This window comes from Ascaphus truei, chromosome 18, assembly GCF_040206685.1.
Source record: "Ascaphus truei isolate aAscTru1 chromosome 18, aAscTru1.hap1, whole genome shotgun sequence".
Taxonomy (NCBI): domain Eukaryota; kingdom Metazoa; phylum Chordata; class Amphibia; order Anura; family Ascaphidae; genus Ascaphus; species Ascaphus truei.
The window spans coordinates 38,845,001-38,862,949 of NC_134500.1; the positions used below are offsets into that span (position 1 = coordinate 38,845,001).

The 17,949-nt window shown below is 41.3% G+C and overlaps 1 protein-coding gene across 1 annotated transcript; it reads right to left on the reverse strand.

Annotated features, from left to right (window-relative positions):
• Window positions 1-5,996: 5,996 nt before the first annotated feature.
• LOC142469213 (olfactory receptor 5B21-like) lies at window positions 5,997-7,004 on the reverse strand. Its single transcript, XM_075576173.1, has one exon. The coding sequence runs from the start codon at window positions 7,002-7,004 to the stop codon at window positions 5,997-5,999; it is 1,008 nt and encodes a 335-aa protein (XP_075432288.1).
• Window positions 7,005-17,949: the final 10,945 nt, after the last annotated feature.

Sequence of the window (17,949 nt, forward strand, 5' to 3'; positions counted from 1 at the left end):
GGCGATACTGTTTCACAATAGCTTTCCATTTAAGGTGGATAAGGTTAAAAGAGACACGGAAGGAAGATACCTTATCTTGACGGGGACAGTACATAACAGTCGCTTGACTCTGGCTTCAGTTTACGCCCCCTGTGAAAATGACCCACAGTTCTTTCGTTCATTTTTTGCACTACTGGATAAGGTGGCGGAAGGGAATCTAGTGATTGCAGGAGACTTTAATAAAATATTAGATAGAGCACAACAGAGGACCAAGGACAGAACTGCAGGGGTGATGGCACTTCGACAGGGTATCAGGGACAAACAGTTAGTTCACATTTGGAGGGATCAGCACCCCAGAGACAGAGGCTTCACATTCTACTCGCACCCGCATGACAGCTACAGCAGAATTGATTACTTCTTCATATCAAATAGACTGGTTCCGCAGATCTCCTACTCAGGAATCCATGATATTTCATGGTCAGATCATGCACCGATTGAGCTGAGGTGCTCTCAAATTAAATTGGCCAGCCCAGGAGTAAATTGGAAACTAAATGAATCTTTAATTAAGATCCCAGAAGTAGCACAAAGTATAAAAGACGAGATTTTGCAATTCTTTAAGACAAACATAGGTAGTGTGGAGTCCCATGTCACCTTATGGGAGGCTCACAAGGCCACAATGAGAGGGGTCCTGATTAATATAGCATCAGGCAGGAAAAAAGCAAGGGAAGCCAAAATGACTCAGCTTCGAGATAAGCTCCATTAACTCTCTATACTGCATAATCGAACAGGTAGAGAGGAGACATTAAAGGAGTTGAAGGATGTAAGAATAGAACTTAACCTACTCCTTACTTCCCAGGCTGAATAGACACTGAGTTGGACAAAGAGGAATTTTTTGAAAAATCGAACAAGCCAGATACCACGCTAGCAAGGAAAATTCACAACAAACCACAAAACTACACCATCCACTCGATTAAAACTAGAACGGGTGACTAGACTGCTAATCCCAAACACATAGTTGAGAAGTTTAGAGCATACTATGAAAGATTGCACGATGGGAAGAAGGTGAGACATAACGATAAAATGAGCAAAGCATTAGAGACATTTTTAGCTGACTCGAATTTGCCAAATATAATGAGGGTGGAGCGAGAGTTCCTAGAAAAAGAGTTCACCGCGGAGGAACTACAAGATATAGTTGCAAATCTTAAACCTGCAAAAGCTCCAGGCCCAGACGTATTTTCGAATCTATACTATAAAAATATATAGGGATTCTGACCCCACACTTGTTAAGGATGTTTAACCATATCCTAGCAGGGGCGTCCTTCTCAGACGTGATGCTGCAGGCGTCCATCTCGGTGATTCATAAGCAGGGTAAAGATCCCACCAACTGCCCAAGTTATAGGCCGATCTCATTGATAAATTCGGATGTTAAAATTTATTCCAAATTATTGGCCAATAGATTGAGTACTATTCTACCTCGGCTGATTCACCCGGATCAAGTTGGTTTTATATCAGGTAGGCAACCGGCCGACAATACTAGGAGACTAGTAGATACTGTACCATAGAATATATTAATGCCAATAAGATCCCGGGCATCATATTAAGCTTAGACGCTGAAAAGGCCTTTGATAGAATAGACTGGCCCTTCCTGGATGCCACGCTTGCAGCGTTTGGACTGGGGGACATGGTTTCTGGGGCAATCAAGGCGCTGTACTCAAATCCGACAGCGCGGGTAATCCATCAGGGGTTCCCATCAGGTTCACTGCAAATTAAAAGTGGCACAAAACGGGGCTGCCCGCTCTCGCCCTTGTTGTTCGCCCTCTGCATGGAGCGACTAGCAGCCCACATTCGAGGTAATAAAGATATCGCAGGAATACAAATCAGGTCTAAGGAATACAAAACTGCGTTATACGCGGATGATGTCATTCTGACATTATCTAGGCCCCTGGTCTCTCTACCCAACCTCTTTGACCTCCTGGAAAAGTTTAATACAATCTCAGGGTTTAAAATAAACCAGGCAAAATCAGAGGCTCTGAATTTGAATCTCCCATAAGACACCGAAAAATTAATAGAGATTAAATTCAATTTGAATTGGCAACCCAAAGCGATTAAATATCTAGGAGTTAATCTCACCAGAGAGGTTAAACTGTTATATAAGGCAAATTATCCTAAACTCTTACAGTCTTTGAGAAAGGAGCTGAAGGAATGGGCGTCGTATGGTATCTCCTGGATTGGAAGAATTTATTGCGTAAAGATGAACCTTCTCCCCAGACTACTATATCTATTCCATACACTCCCCATACCCATAAATAGGGCAGACATCAGAGACATGCAGGCCCAGATCTTTAAATTTATATGGAAAAACAAAAAAGCTAGGATAAAGGCAAGAACATTGATGAGGCCCAAAACAGCAGGCGGACTGGCGGTACCTTGCTTGTTCTCATACTATAGAGCGGCACAACTTAGCCAAATTATCCACTGGCACACAGATCCGTAACTAAGCAGATGATTGGAAATGGAGCGTGAGCTGTGTGCCCCATTAGAAATTCATAACCTCATTTGGTACCCAAAAGTTCGACTAAAACAGATCTCAAGACCGCTGTCCTCATTTGCAGTCTGAGAAGCCACCAAATTTAAATGTGCACTGACCACTAGGAGCTCGCTGATGACCCCATTATTTGGAAATCCCGATTTTGCTCCATTCGCACAGATTCAGTCAGATAAAAGCATCCCGAACACAGAATTCTTTAGATACCTCCAGATCCGGGCATTTTACACCAAATACTCTAACCGTCCTAAAGTGACTCATTTTGAAATGCTCTGTGCACGTGGGCACGTCACGCAGGGACATATCTGTAGATTATATAAAGAAGTGATCGATCCTGGAGGGGGAAGTAGACAAAACCTTGACTATATGACGCAGTGGGAGACGGATCTGGGGGAAACACTGGAGGACGAGGACTGGACAGCCATATTTGAGGCAGTAGCGAAAACCTCGATCTGCACGACATTGAAGGAGAACTCATATAAAGTTTTAATGAGGTGGTACCTCACCCCAGTTAGGTTATCTAAATTTGTACCAGGTTACTCCCCCTTGTGTCCACGACAATGTGGAGAGCCCGAAGATCTGGTGCACATGCTGTGGTCTTGCCCTCGATTGCGCCCGATCTAGGAACAAATTTCAGTTTGGTTGAAGAGGATTTTGGGCCTCGAAATTCCTCTGGATCCCTGGTTATTCTTATTAAACAAACCACTGGAGGGCCTGTCGAGAGCAGGGAATAAATTGGTCGCCCATTTTGCAACAGCAATGAGGTGTGAGACAGCGGCATTGTGGAACCAGAACACAATCCCATCGTTAGAAAAGATTCGGAACAGAATTTAGTTCGTCTGCCAGATGGAGAAATTGACAAGTTTGGTCAATGACACTGGCTCAAATTTTCAAAAAGTCTGGTTTCCATGGCTGGCGCAAACCGACATCACTGGGGTGAGCAATGCCACCATCTGGCTGTGATAGTGAAAGATGAGTTCTCCTCCAACAATTAGCAGTAACCGTAACATGATGCCGGACATGACTGAGCGAGGCTATAGAGACCCCGGAGCACGAGGCCAGAAAAAACGATAGCGGAGCTTGCAAAGTGAAGGGATACAAATACAACAAGAGGGAAATCAGGAGAGGCAGCGGTATACGGTAGAACTATTAGCTGTGGCATAAGGGTTCCCCTTCCCCTTCCCCCCCTCTATCCTAATGTGTTACCCTCCCCCACCCCCCGAGTCTTTGTTTAGTGTGTTTATCTGTGCGTTGGTTTGGCAGTGCATATAGCAGAAAAATTGACTCGTTATAATATGTTTTACAAATGCTGTATGTCTGAAAAATGAATAAAATACAAAGTTGAAAAAAAAAAGAAAAAAGGATTGCAATAGAAAGTAAGATGAACCCTATACATTTCTTTAAGTACCTTAATAGCAAAAAATGAGCAAAGAAAATATAGAACCCTTTCAGTGTGAGATGGGCAGGCAGATTATTGGAGATAAGGGAAAATCAGAGATATTAAACAAATTCTTTGCCTCTGTGTTTACATTTTAGTGCCATAGGAGGGAGCCACAATCTTCTTCACATTAATGAGCAATTGGTTAACTGAGGAAGAAGTTCATAGGTGGCTTGAAAATGTTAAAGTAAATAAGGCACCTGGCCCCGATGGCATACACCCAAGAGTTCTCAAGGAGTTAAGTTCAGTAATAGCCAAACCATATACAGTTTGTCTGTTTAAAAAAAATATCACTTATTATATTATAGTAACACTACAGAAAACCTTTATGAAACATTTTTGTCTTTTTTTTAATCTATTTACTTGCTGATATACCCGGCGTTGCCCGGGATTTCATTTTCCTGCTCCCCCCTCACTCTCTCTCCCCATTCCCCTCTCTGTCTCCCCCCTTTCTCTTTCTCCCCCGTTCACCTGAATCTGTTCCTCCCCCCCTGTACAGCTCCGGCCCCATCCCCCCTGCACAGCTCCGTCCTCCCCACTGCACTGCTTGCCCCCCCCCCCCCGGCATAGCTCCCCCACTCCCTGTGCATCTCCGCCCCCCCCTGCACTAGCTCCGGACACCCCCCTCCCTCTGCACAGCTCCGGAGCACCCCCGCACAGCTCATCGGCCCATGGGTATACCCCGGTCCCCGGCGCTCCTTCCCTCCCCCCCCCGTCACTTGTGCTCCCAGAGGGTCCCGCTGAGTGTATAAAGTACGGGCCCGCGGGTTGAGAAGAGCCGTGTGGGCGGGTGGGTGTGCGGCGGGTGTGTGCGTGTGAGAGGCAGTGGGTGCGTGCGGGTGGGTGAGAGGCGGTGGGTGAGTGAGAGGCGGTGGGTGCATGCAGGTGGGTGAGAGGCGGCGGGTGCGGCGCAGGGGTGTGAGGTGGCGGGTGTATGGTACCTTGCGCTCCTGGTCCCGCTAGGGTGTGAGGCGGCGGTGGGAGTGGTCACTGATGTGACGGCAGGGCGTGTGGGTAGGCTCTCTGAGGCTGTGCGGTGTGAGGGGGCTGTGAGGGTGAGGGCGTGTGTAGCCCTGTTGTTTGTGATATCACCCCACCCCACAGGCCAATCAGAGCATGAGCCACCGCCAACCAATCAGCAACAACCCACAGACAAACAATTTTTCAGAATTATATATAGATTTCAAAGCTGCAGTAGACAAATTGTTCCTAAAGAAATGTTGATTTATTGTACAGTAGGTAGTGATACCTTTTAGGGAACCCAAATGAGAGTTCTTCAAATATAATGTTATCGTTTACAGAGCTTTTGAACCCAAACAATTTTATTCAAATGTGCTTTCAAACTGAAGAGACAAGAAAATACCTGTTCAGATTCAAATGCTTCATATTCATGTTGGTCATCAAGGTAAGACTTGGTACTGTATAAATCATACAGGCAGACACAGGACTTGCTAAACCCTGTTTAGGTTAAAGAAAGGACCAATGGTCCAGTCAGCACAGTGAACATTATAAAGTCATTCCTTTAATAAACTCATATACTGTTTAAAGTCCTGTGAGTGCTGGTATGCTCCAAACCACAACTTGCCGCGGTCTTATGCCTTCCAAAGCACCACACCAGGGCACAATCATTTTGGCGTTGCATTGACAGTTAGGGATCACCTGCAAAGCACTATTACATTTTGATTCCCTAAAAGATGTCACAGCTTACACAAAATCTGGTTCAATGTCAATATAGTATATAGTATTTCCCATCCAGTTAGAAGTTAGTAAAAGTTTGAACATGATAAGCATACAGTATGCCTTTTTTAAACAAAAACTACCTATCTTACTTTTATGTTATATATCCTACTAATTTAATAGTGTTTCATAACCCTTTAAAAAAAAAATATATATATATATATATATATATTGTTTTTTTTTACAGAATAATTGTATAAGTAGAAATGATTAAACAATTGAATTCATTTCTGTCAAATGAAAATTGCATATTGTTAAGGAAATTAACATAATTGTGTTATTTTACAGTCATATGCTTTAGCTTGTATAACCATTCATACAATTCTTGATGTGAAGAAAATTTAAATGAAAGACAAATCTTTGATTTATGAATCTCAGCAAAGTAAATTTCACTTCCTTGTTCCTTAAGCTGTAGATGAGAGGATTTACAGTTGGTATGACTACTGTGTAGAATACAGAGGCCACCATTTTTGGGCCAAATGATGAGCTGGCAGATGGATGGAGATAATTGAAAAACACAGTACTATAGAATACTGTAATACAGGTTAGGTGGGAGGCACATGTGGAGAAAGCTCGTTTTTTCCCTTGTGGTGTTGGTATTTTGACAACAGTCAACACAATATACGTGTAGGATGTAAGGATGATTAAAAGTGACCCCCCTCCTATGACGGCTGCACACACAGTGATCACAATCTCATTAATGAAAGTGTTTGAGCATGAAAGTCTCATCAAAGGAATAACATCACAGAGAAAATGATCAATAATATTTGAGCCACAGAAGCTCAGGCTAAAAGTACAGCCAGTCTGAATAGCAGCTTGAATGACAGCAGCAAGGTACGAAGCAGCAATTAGCCTGATGCATACTTGTTTCGTCATAATAGTTCCATAATGTAGTGGCGTACATATGGCTACATAACGGTCATAAGCCATTACCCCAAAAAGAAGACACTCGGTGGATCCAAAGGAAGAGAAGATAAAAAGTTGAGATGCACAGCCAAAGTGTGAAATATATTTATCACATTTTAGGAAATTTACCATTGTGTTTGGAACCACTGAACTAGCATAACACATATCAATGAAAGACAAATGGCTGAGGAAAAAGTACATGGGTGTATGAAGATGTGGAGAGAGGTGGATGATAAGGAAGATACCACAATTTCCAATCAAAGTAATTAGGTACAGAATGAGGAATACATAAAAAAGTACAAGCTGCAGATTTGGATCATCAGTGAGTCCTAAAAGAAGAAATGCTGAGGTCTTTGACTGATTTCTAAACACCACTCCTGTTGTTGAGGACTGCTTCATCTATAAAATATTAATACAAATACTAGACATTATTTATCAAATACCAATTTGAAATTGTACAGTAGCATGTTTGATTAATTTTTAGTCTATATCTTGGCTCTGTTAAAAACACTGCAAATACTATAAATTAATATTTATTGTTCTGTAAACAAGTTCTTTCAGAAAAGTCTTTGATATGAGAATTTTTTTTTTTTTTTTTTTTTTTCAAATTAGCCTTTTTAGGCATATTCTATATTATGGAGAATTGTGTACAAAAATGGCCTAAATCAGTCACTTTATTGGATATAGAATAATACATGACCCCCATTAAAGATTATAGGCACAGAAGGAAAAGTATACAGTTTTTTATCATTGTGTTCTAAAATTGCTGTAGTACAGTACATAGATCCCTATCTATTTGTTTGTTTTTTTAAATATGGTGAAATTATTTGTCAGAGGTTTGAACACGTTTTGTGTTAAGGAAACCCAAGGGTTGACTTAGCAAGTTCTTAACGGAAGCACACCTGTATTAAGTTTAATAAAGAAATAAATCATTTTGCTTCAAGTAGCATTTTTTTCTGTGATTTTATTTTCTCCTGTATCCTACATTATTTCTGGCATCATTTGCAGCAGGATGCTTTTATAAATAGCCTATTTGATTCATGAACAAATTATTTTATGTTTTTTCAAACTGTTTGTGTATATAGTACAGTGCATGCTATCTTGTATACAAAAATAAGATGTGCTTTTATTTAGATAACTGATTAAATTATGATGCCACTAGGAACTCCATATCTTTCCATTGATTCATATCTGCTATCTTATATCTCTGAGCATTTATAATTTATTATTTATAATAACCCAACATTTCTCACAGCAGCCAAAGCGATAAAAATGATAAAACTACAACACAAGACACTGAAATGCATTACCGTAGCTTCCTTGATAGTATGAACTCAAAGGATTGTTTTTTGACTGCTGCATGATATTAAATACGTTCAACAAACCATGGAAATATTCCCTTGGTAGTTTACAAGATCATTATTGAGATGATTATGATAAGAACATACTGTAACAAGCATCTTGGGTTAGAACAGATATGAAGCACCCCACAAGATGTAAAGGTAATTAGGTATTTGGCAATTAGTAAATACAACATAATAAAGGAAAATATGCATCAAAGGAAGCAAAATAAACTGCCATTGCCACAGGGGTGTAGGGGGACTATGGGCAAAAGTAATAGAATACTGCGGTCAAGAACTCCACCAGATACTGTACATCAGAAAGAAAAAAAACTACAGTTCTTGGCACAAAGATTCATAACACGTAATGAAACACGGGCAAAGCAAAATTTGAAATATATGTTGATTTTATCATCAAATTATCTTAATATTCTCAAACTTCAATTAAAACAGTAAAGTCTGGCCAATTTAAATCTCACTCTATTTTGTGGTATAATACGAGCCTATAAATACTCCTAGTTTCCACTGGCAGGGCACCGGCAACGAAGTTGTCCAGGAAGGCGGCTATTGTCTGTCACAACGATCAATCATTGTTTTGACGTAAAACAAGATTGTAAATACTGAATACCACCTCAAGTCTCAGATTATTGCAGCTTGAAAAATAAATAAGTTTCATATAATATCACAAACTGCAAAACACTTCTATGTAGCAATAAGAATTTTATTTGCAAATAACTGTCCGAAAATTGAAAAACAAAAATAACACACTCAAGGACATGATGCATAAACAGTTATACTGTACTTTCATCATAGATACCATGGAATACCTATTGCACAGTGAATAATTATCACTGCCACCTATATTTCAAATTAAATCTACCGGTTGTTGTTGTACAGTGTACTATGAGAAGCCAATAGAGCCAATCCCTCACCAGTCCAAGGGTCTTACCAACTTCTAAGTGTCCATGCTCATTATGGAGAGACCTCAGTACAAGTGGAAGATTCTTGGCTGGGAGTACCAACTGTTTGGAGATCAGATGTTGGAATCTTTTTCAGACCCTGACTAACACTCCACTTCAATACTAAATTAGGCCATTGTCACATTAGAAGAGGAACATCTGGTGTGTCTTTATAACAGAAGAGGCAGGTACATTTTTTCGTAAAGTCAACCATATCCCTTCCATCCGGGAGTCAAATCATTGAGCTTCCCTCAAACCATGTCGGTTAAACTGGGGTAGTCCAGGCATAGTCAGACTAGCAGGATTACTATATACTGTGGGTATAGCATTTGGAGATATCCCCAACCTATCCCCCATGCTTTCAATATTGGCAGGTCACCTCTCAAGAGAGTTCAATCTTCTGACATATAGCCTAGGATTTCATCCAATCTTCCATCGATTTTCCTTTCATTGCAGGGAATCAGGGATAATGCATAAGCATCGATGTTCTGTCTTGCAGGTCAATATTTTAAGCTAAAATTTTAAGTAGCAAGATAAGCTAATTATCTGTGTCCCTTGGCATCCAACTTGGCCAAAGAGAGGATGTACAGATATAGTGTCACGGGAGACTCCTGTGGCGGGTAGGATCTCGGTGGCTGGAACAGCAGGAAGCGCAGTAGGGGTCACAATCAGAGGTTCCGAGGCAGGCGGCAGACAGCGCAGTCAGGAAACAAGCAGAGGTCCAAGGCAGGCGGCAGGTAGCGACGTCAGGTAACAAGCAGAGGTCCGAGGCAGGCGGCAGGTAGCGAAGTCAGGTAACAAGCAGAGGTCAGCAACGAGGAGACTGGAACAGGACAGGGGAGCAAGGACAGGTCTGGGGGCAGGGACTGAGAGCAGGAACAAACAGGGACAAGCCAGATACCAGCAAGGGCTTTTACTGTGAACAGACTTCTATGGTACAGGTACAGAAAACAGATCAGGATATCAGAAGCATGTACTGTACATTAGGAGTCTGACTTCAAGCAAAGGCAAAACCAACAGACAGGAAGCAAGCTATAAGGACAGAGACAGAAGCAACAAGAAGACAGACAGACAGAGGAACACAGAGCCAACAGAAGGCAGCAGCACACCCAGTGGCAAGGAAGCTATGGCTAGGAAGGAGGTCTAGGCGACCCTGACATATAGTGTCATTTACTTGTGCATGGGTCTCACAGATTGCGTCTGCGCCCCCCCCCAATATTTTTTCGACTGCCCGCAGCTTACTTACAAGTGCATAACAGCTGGGAAAATTGAGTTTTAGTGTTGGTTGCAATACTCCGCAGAAATAATAGTTGACGCTAGTGTGCTAGTTTCTTAAAAATGTAAATGCAATGTAACCCATCCCTTATTCCTGTTAATTTCGTGTGATACGTTATCCCTATGTATTTAATGCATTCAAATGTAACCCACCACTTATCACCCTAAAAACTTCAGATTACTAAAAAGTATTTTAAAATATTGAAGAAGTTGAGACTATGATGGAAGGAGGGGGGGTGGTCTGATGTAAACAGCACTAGGATCTGAGCAGCCATTTTTAGTCAGCATCCATTTTAGGTGCCTGATATTGTCATCCATTTTGTCTATTGTCTGTATGACTGTTGGGGAGGTTTGAAAGAGTCACATGTTTTTCTTCTTTCTTCTGCTCCTAAGTTTTTTAGTGATAATAAGCTTTCAGCTAACCACAAGACCTTGGAGATGGGAGAAATGTTGCCACTGTTATGAAAATAAAACATAGATAAAAGCCACTTCTCACATTCAGGGGGAAGGTCTCATGGTCAAATACACCCTTTCGTAGAAATCACGTACATAGAGAAAAGGTCATTAGCTTGCATAATAATTTTTAGCTGATTCAATAAAATGTTAGTATGAATCTTACAGTTATGTTATTAACTCAATGTTCTCATATTCATATTTGTTTATCTTATACGCTTATGTAAGGACACACACGCCACCTCATACAGGGGGCTTGGGCTTATTATGTTTGATATAAATATGTCTTGTAGGCCATATTGTGATGGGGAAGTTTTATTTTGAAACTTCCTTCTATGTATGCACATGTACGCAAAGTAAACTCATTTGTTATTCTGTGATAATCCTCAGACTTGTTTTCTTTATTAACGCTTTTCATAATATGAAATATTTTTTAAATAAGATTACATTAAATAACTTTATGAAAATTCAATAATACACATTTCTTCAATCTTCTTTCAAGTGAACAATCTTCAACAGGCATCTTCTTTGGAATGGCTTGCTCTTGGATATTTTCATCTGTAAAAAGAGAATGTTATACATTAATAATCGGGGAAGAAATAAAGTAATGTAGTGCATGAATTACATTGTGTGGTACACATGTTTCTATGGGACCTAGTTGTAATGCATATGCGTGTCATTAAATTTCTGCACATGCATTTTTCTATTGAACCTGGTTGAAATGGATATGCATCATTGAATTGATGTGTAGTTGAGGCTTTTTAGATGTTTTATTGTTGGGGTGTTTAGGTGCTTGTGTATTTCTTGTATTGTGTATTTTGGCATTAATTATTTTTATTAAGTTGACCATTGACTGCTATAGTGGCTTATCATGCCCATAGTATATGGTTAGGATATACCACTGTGCCAATCAATGCGTAGAGGGTGGGTGTAAAGGGGCTGGGTGAGTGGTTAGGCCTCCCAAGTGGGTAGCGGGGGATGGGGGTTAACCCCTTAATTACTTTCGCAGTTATTAACTGCTAAGTTGATTAAGGCGTTAGGGGCCATTAGATATTTTTTTTCATGTATTCTTGCTGGCGTCGGAGGACATGGACCTGAAGTGAGCTGACAAGGACACCCTTCATAATGGCAGGGGTAAATTGAACGTTTTATTTACTTTATTTATTCTGGCTGGATAATGTTTGGGTCAAGGGAGACTCCTGTGGCAGTAGGACCTTGGTAGCAAGAACAGCGGGAGCAGGCAAGATTGTTGGTACAGGCTGAGGTCCGGTACCGGCTGAGATCGGTGGTAAGCAGCAAGTCGGATCGTCATGGGCAAGCAGGGGTCGGTGGCAGGTGGCAAGCAAGATCGTCGTGGGCAAGAAGGGATCGGTGGCAGGCAGCGAGAAGGAACCGGGCAGGGGAGCAGGGACTGAGACCAAGGATCAGGGAACAAACAGGGACAAGCCAGATTACCAGCAAGGGCCTTTAATGGAACAGAACTCCAACACGGAACAGAATAGGTACAGGTACAGGACAGAAGCTGCGGCATAGGCATGGAGTCTGACTCAAAACAAAAAGGCAAGGAACCAAACAGGAAGCAGGACTATATGACAGAGAGAGGAGCAACAAGAAGATAGACAGAGGAACCCCAGAGCAGACAGAAAGCAGCACACTTGGTGGACAAAGAAAGGAACTATGGCTAGGCAGGATGTATAGGAGACCCTGACATTACTTCCCCCTCTCGAGAGCGTTCTCCGGACAACCCTCCAGGCTCTTCCCGGAGGCCTTGATGAAAAGTGGACTCAAGGTGACTCACCTCTGGTGGTTTGTCAGCGGGCACTCCACAGGTACAGACTGAAAAAGTCCATCAAAATGCAGACAGAGGAATTCAATTCTCTCTTGGAACAGTTGAATGTCAGGATGCATCAACCCAAAAGCCAGAGAATCTGTAAGCAGGAAGCTTGACTTTGCAGAGTAGGTCACAGGCTCAGCAGAGGACGCATCAGCTACTTGTAGATAAATGGAAGAACATGCGCTTGTCTTCACAGCAGGAGCAGAAGAGCCAGTAGATCCTCTTGACGACCCTCCAGGTTTAGCGGGGTGTCCCTGATAGAAAGCCGACTCATGATGGACTTCAGAAAACACTCCATGTTTCGCAGGAACATAGGAATCAGCAACAACTCCAGACAACTCTCCAGGCTCTTCAGGGAAACCCTGATGGAAGGCCAACTTAATGTGCACGTCAAGTGCTGATGTGAAATCTGTGAGAGGTGCATTTACCCTCATCACAGAGCGTTGGCATCAGCATCAGGTACATTATTCATAGCAAGGAACAAGGGATCCGTCTAACGTCATAGCAGGGGCATCGGGAACAGATACATCAGGCTCTTCACATGCATCAGTGGGGACATATAGTTCAATTTCCGTGGTCTCTTTTTGTGACTGATGTTTTGTGGTATCACTTAAATTCTCATTAAGACCAGCTATTTCTGTTTTCAGCTCTTGAAGCTATCCTCCTGCACTTATTTTCCCACTCAAAGCAGTTGTCAGTTCAGCTTCTTTGGAGTTGAGTCACGACTGTATCTCCCAGCTGACACAGAGCAAAGCTTAAATGTGTTTCATTTTCTTTATTTCTGATTTGCAGCTGCCAGTACTCCTCCTGGTCCTTGTCCAGCTCCAGGTGCAGCCAGGCCTTCTCACAGGCTGTGTGGTCCAATAATTTGCAGGCATCGGCCATTTTGACCTCATAGTCCAGTGTCAGGCCAGCCACTTGACAGACGGAAACCTCCTCTCTCTCCTCCTTTTTGGCAAGCTGTGTCTTGAGCTCAGCAATCTGAGCCTGCAGCGCTGTGAGTTGCTGAGATGTGTGTTCAGCTGCTAGCTTTAGCTTTTCCATTTTTAGGCGTTGCTGCAATTTCAACTCCTCACCGAGAGATCCCTGGTTGAGTGCATTTTGCAATTCTCCTCTCAGGGCTTTCATCTCGTCACTGATAATTTTGAGCTTGCTTCCATGCATCTCTCATTACGTCTTGGATTTCTGCCAATTATTTTGCTACGGTCTCAGCAGCCTGCTTTTTCCAGGTTACATACATAGTTACTTAAACAAAAAAAGACGGTGTGAAACAGCGCTAATGAATCATAAAATGTATACTAAATAAAAAAATTAGTGCAAGTTATAAACGGCTGGCAGCCTGGTAAAAACTGACCGTACAGTCAGTTAAGGACCATAGAAACAAAAAAGAAAAACCGTGATTGACCATCAATTGGGCTGCCATGCTGTGTCTCTCAAATTGGAGAATGTAAGTAAGTATTCACTTATCAAAAGGAATTTTTTAGTGGATGGCATTCGGTTTATTTTGACGCACAATTATTTCACTTTCAACTCACGTTATTACATTCAGAAATGTGGTACCGCTATGAGCACGAGGTTTGCTCCTAGTTATGCCAATCTATTTATGGACAGTTGGGAGGAGGAGTTCATTTGGAACAACTGTCCCCTAGGAGCGAACCTGGTGCTCTGGCGGCGCTATATTGATGATGTGATTTTTGTATGGTCAGGTAATCAAACTTCACTGGATAGTTTCTGCACATATATAAATCACAATCAATTTAATCTTCGATTCACTTGCAACCACAACATTGAGCATATTGATTTTTTGGATCTCCACATTTATATTAAAGACAACACAGTGCACACTAAGACTTTTTTTAAGCCAGTACAGGCTAACAACTATGTACGTGCTGATAGTCAGCATAACCCACAGTGGCTACGTAATATCCCCAAGGGTCAGCTGGTGCATCTTAAACGCAATTGCTCCGAAGAGGAGACCTTTCGGTCACAGGCCAAGGACCTAAAGAATAAATTTATTATGAGGAAGTATTCGGAGAGTCTCTTAGATGAAGCTCTAGAACAAGTCAATAACATACAAAGGGACACTCTGCTTAAATATAATAATAAAAGGAATGACACAGTAAACAGGTTTAATAAGCAAGTTGCGTTTATCACTCAATATAATGAGATGGCGCCCAAAATCAAACAGATCATAAACAAGTATTGGCCTATCTTGTTGAAAGATGATGTTTTGGCAGAGATTCTGCCAAAAAAAACAAACATCATATTTTCAAAGGCCAATAATTTAAAATCTAAACTAGCCCCGACCTGCCCTGTTAAACAACAAAAAAATGGTCAGGTAGGGAGTATAGTAGGTTTTCGTACTTGTGCGAAATGTGTAGCCTGTTCCTATAGCATAAATACTAAATATTTTAAATCTAATGTAACTTCTAAAAATTATCCCATCAAGACACTAATCAATTGCCATTCAACTTTTGTAATATACTTGCTCGAATGCCCTTGTAGCTTGCAGTATATTGGCAGAACAGGGAGAACTTTTCAAAGACGTATTTATGAGCACATTTATAATATCAAAAAGGGACTGGTTACACATAGTGTCTCTCATTATTTTCTTTTATGTCATGATCAAAATCCCATAGGTTTACGGTGTCAGGCAATTGAGGTAGTTCAGGCCAACCTGAGAGGTGGAAATAGATTACAACAGGCTAATATGCGTGAAACATACTGGATCTATGAATTTAAAACACTTTCTCCAAGAGGGCTAAACATAGATTTTGAACTTAAAGCCTTTCTGTGATGTATTCTATTGTGATCATTTTTATGTGAAACCTGCTTCCATTTATTTATGTTTTAAATACTTTTTAATATTTTAATGTTTTATAATATTAAGGTATTTATGTTGTCATTTGTGTAGTTTTGTTATGTTTAGTGTCTAGCCAGGCTAGTTCTTGTGCCCACCTTGATTATTGCACTTATAGGGTTAATGCTTTTTCAATCATGTAATTAGCCCATTGCCAGTAATGACCAAGTGTATTTATACCATTGAGACACAAGGTGGAGCACATCCCTCGAAGAAGTGCGCGCATGCGCACGAAACGTGTCGGGAAGTTCATGTTCATTTTAGAAGATTCTCTGTGTTCTCGGAGGACATTGGGTATCAGCTGGTGGAGCCGTAGGGGCAGAGCAGCGAGAGAGGACACTCGCATTGGGAGCATCACATCGCGTTGCAATAGGAGCAGTGAGGGGTGTGACGTCATGTCCGCCGGAAAGCCCTGCAGTTTGAGTGATTCATCTTCCACCCATATCACGTGGGGACGCCCGTGAGGGAGCTCTGGTCGCCATCTTTGGTGGACTAAACCCTCATCTCAGTGTGAACTGCTTTTACCCAACCAGGGTCTTGTGAGTAGGATTTCAGTTTTACCCCCCTGGACATCCCACCTCTGGAACTTAGCATTATTTGTGTCAATAAATTAGCTTTTTAACATTACATTTTAGCCTTGCTAGTATTGTTGGCATGTCTGTCTTGTTTGTTATGTGTTGTCAGTTGGTTCAGTCTTAAAGTCAACAGTATTAGGCATACTGCACTATAATCTGTTTTCTTTCTTTTTCATATTGCACTGTCTGGGAGGAGAGTCGTCAGCTCAATTCCACTATTCATCCAAGGACTTTCATTTGGACTTCACCATTTATGGTTTGGAATTGATTGACATTGTATTATTTACAATTTTTGGCGCTGGTTTTTCTTTTTTGTTTCTATACTTAGTTACTTAGTTACATAGTAGATGAGGTTTAAAAAAGACTTCCGTCCATCAAATTCAACCTATGCTAAATTTAGACAACAGATATTGTAACATATATCTATACTTATTGATCCAGAGGAAGGCAAACAAAAAACCCCATTGTCAGATTATCCAATGATATCTCATAAGGGGAAAATAAATTCCTTCTTGACTCCAAGGATTGGCAATCGGATTAATCCCTGGATCAACATCCTTCCCATGTTTACTTATTTGGTATATCCCTGTATACCTTTCCTTTCTAAAAAGATGTCCAACCTTTTTTTTGAACAAATCTATTATATCTGCCATCACAGTCTCCATGGGTAATGAATTCTACATTTTAACTGCCCTTACTGTAAAAAAACATTTCCTTTGTTGCTGGTGAAATCTCCTTTCCTCCAAACTTAAGGGATGCCCCACGAGTCCTTTGTACTGCCCTTGGGATGAATAGTTCTTTTGAAAACTCCTTGTATTGTCCCTGAATATATTTGTATATAGTTATCATGAATACAAAAAGGATGGGGGAGCACAGTTTTGGGAAACAGGCAGTGTAAAATAGCTGATGGTTAACACTAAATAAAATATAGCGGTTAAGCTTTGAGCATGCGTAATAGCTCAGGTGGCAGATGCCAAAATTGGAAGAATAAACATACTTAGAATGTGTATGTATTGGTGAAAGAGTGATAATGATATATAACTCACACGGCCTTGTGTAAGCCCAGTCGCTTAAAGGTTTCTTTGGGAATCCAGTTGGTCTTGCAGTGGTGCTTTTCTCTCCGCGATGTGGATTCTTCTTCTTGATGTGTGTGCTGCTTACTTCGTTGGTTCAATCTTCCACTCCAGGGGGATTTCCTCTCATATAAACAAAAAAAGGATAGGATTAAGTCATACGTATTATAGAAACGCCAGTGGGAGGGAGGATGGGATACTCGTATACCAATGAAATAAAATGGTATGGTCTAATACTCACACGGGCTAATGTGAGTGTATTCCTATCTTGGTATCTTGTTTCTGCCCATTAGTGATATTACCCACTTGATAGCAGGTGGTGATGGAGGGGTGGGGACAAAGGTATAAAGTATATATAACACAATACTCACATCATTATCATATCTTGTCTTAGATGCCTCTTTTCTAATGTAAATAAATCTAATTTAGCTAGTCTCTCTTCAGGTGTCTTTCTCCTTGGTGTAGTGACTGTTAGGGATGGAGCAGTGTCTCTGCTCCTCTAACTCTTGCTTCAGTTTCTGGACCGCCTTGTGCTCCCTCTCATACAGGGTTACCTGACCTCTAAGCTTCTCCTCCAGTGAGGCTCTGGTTATGCTCAGTGTGGCCTTCAGCTCCTCATGCTTCTCTTTGGGGACACACTGGGTACTTAAATGTTCTTGCAGCATCTTTACTTTGCTAGCAGCCTGGAAACTTTCTTCCTTCAGACTTATGTTCTCTTGCTTTACTGACTGTCCCTTAGGACCATCTCACAGGCATCCCTCACTGTACACAGCTCTGTGTTTAGCCTGTGAACATCTTTCTGAGATGCTTCCAGCGCTGTGCTAAGCTTGTGAAATTCCTTTTGAGAGGTTTCCAGCTCTGTATTAAGCCTGTCAATTTCCTTCATAGAGATTTCCAGAAATTCGTTACTTTTAGTAGCAAGGCGCTGATTCCTCCAGCTCTCCTGACATGAAAACCAGGTCACTCTCCAACTGG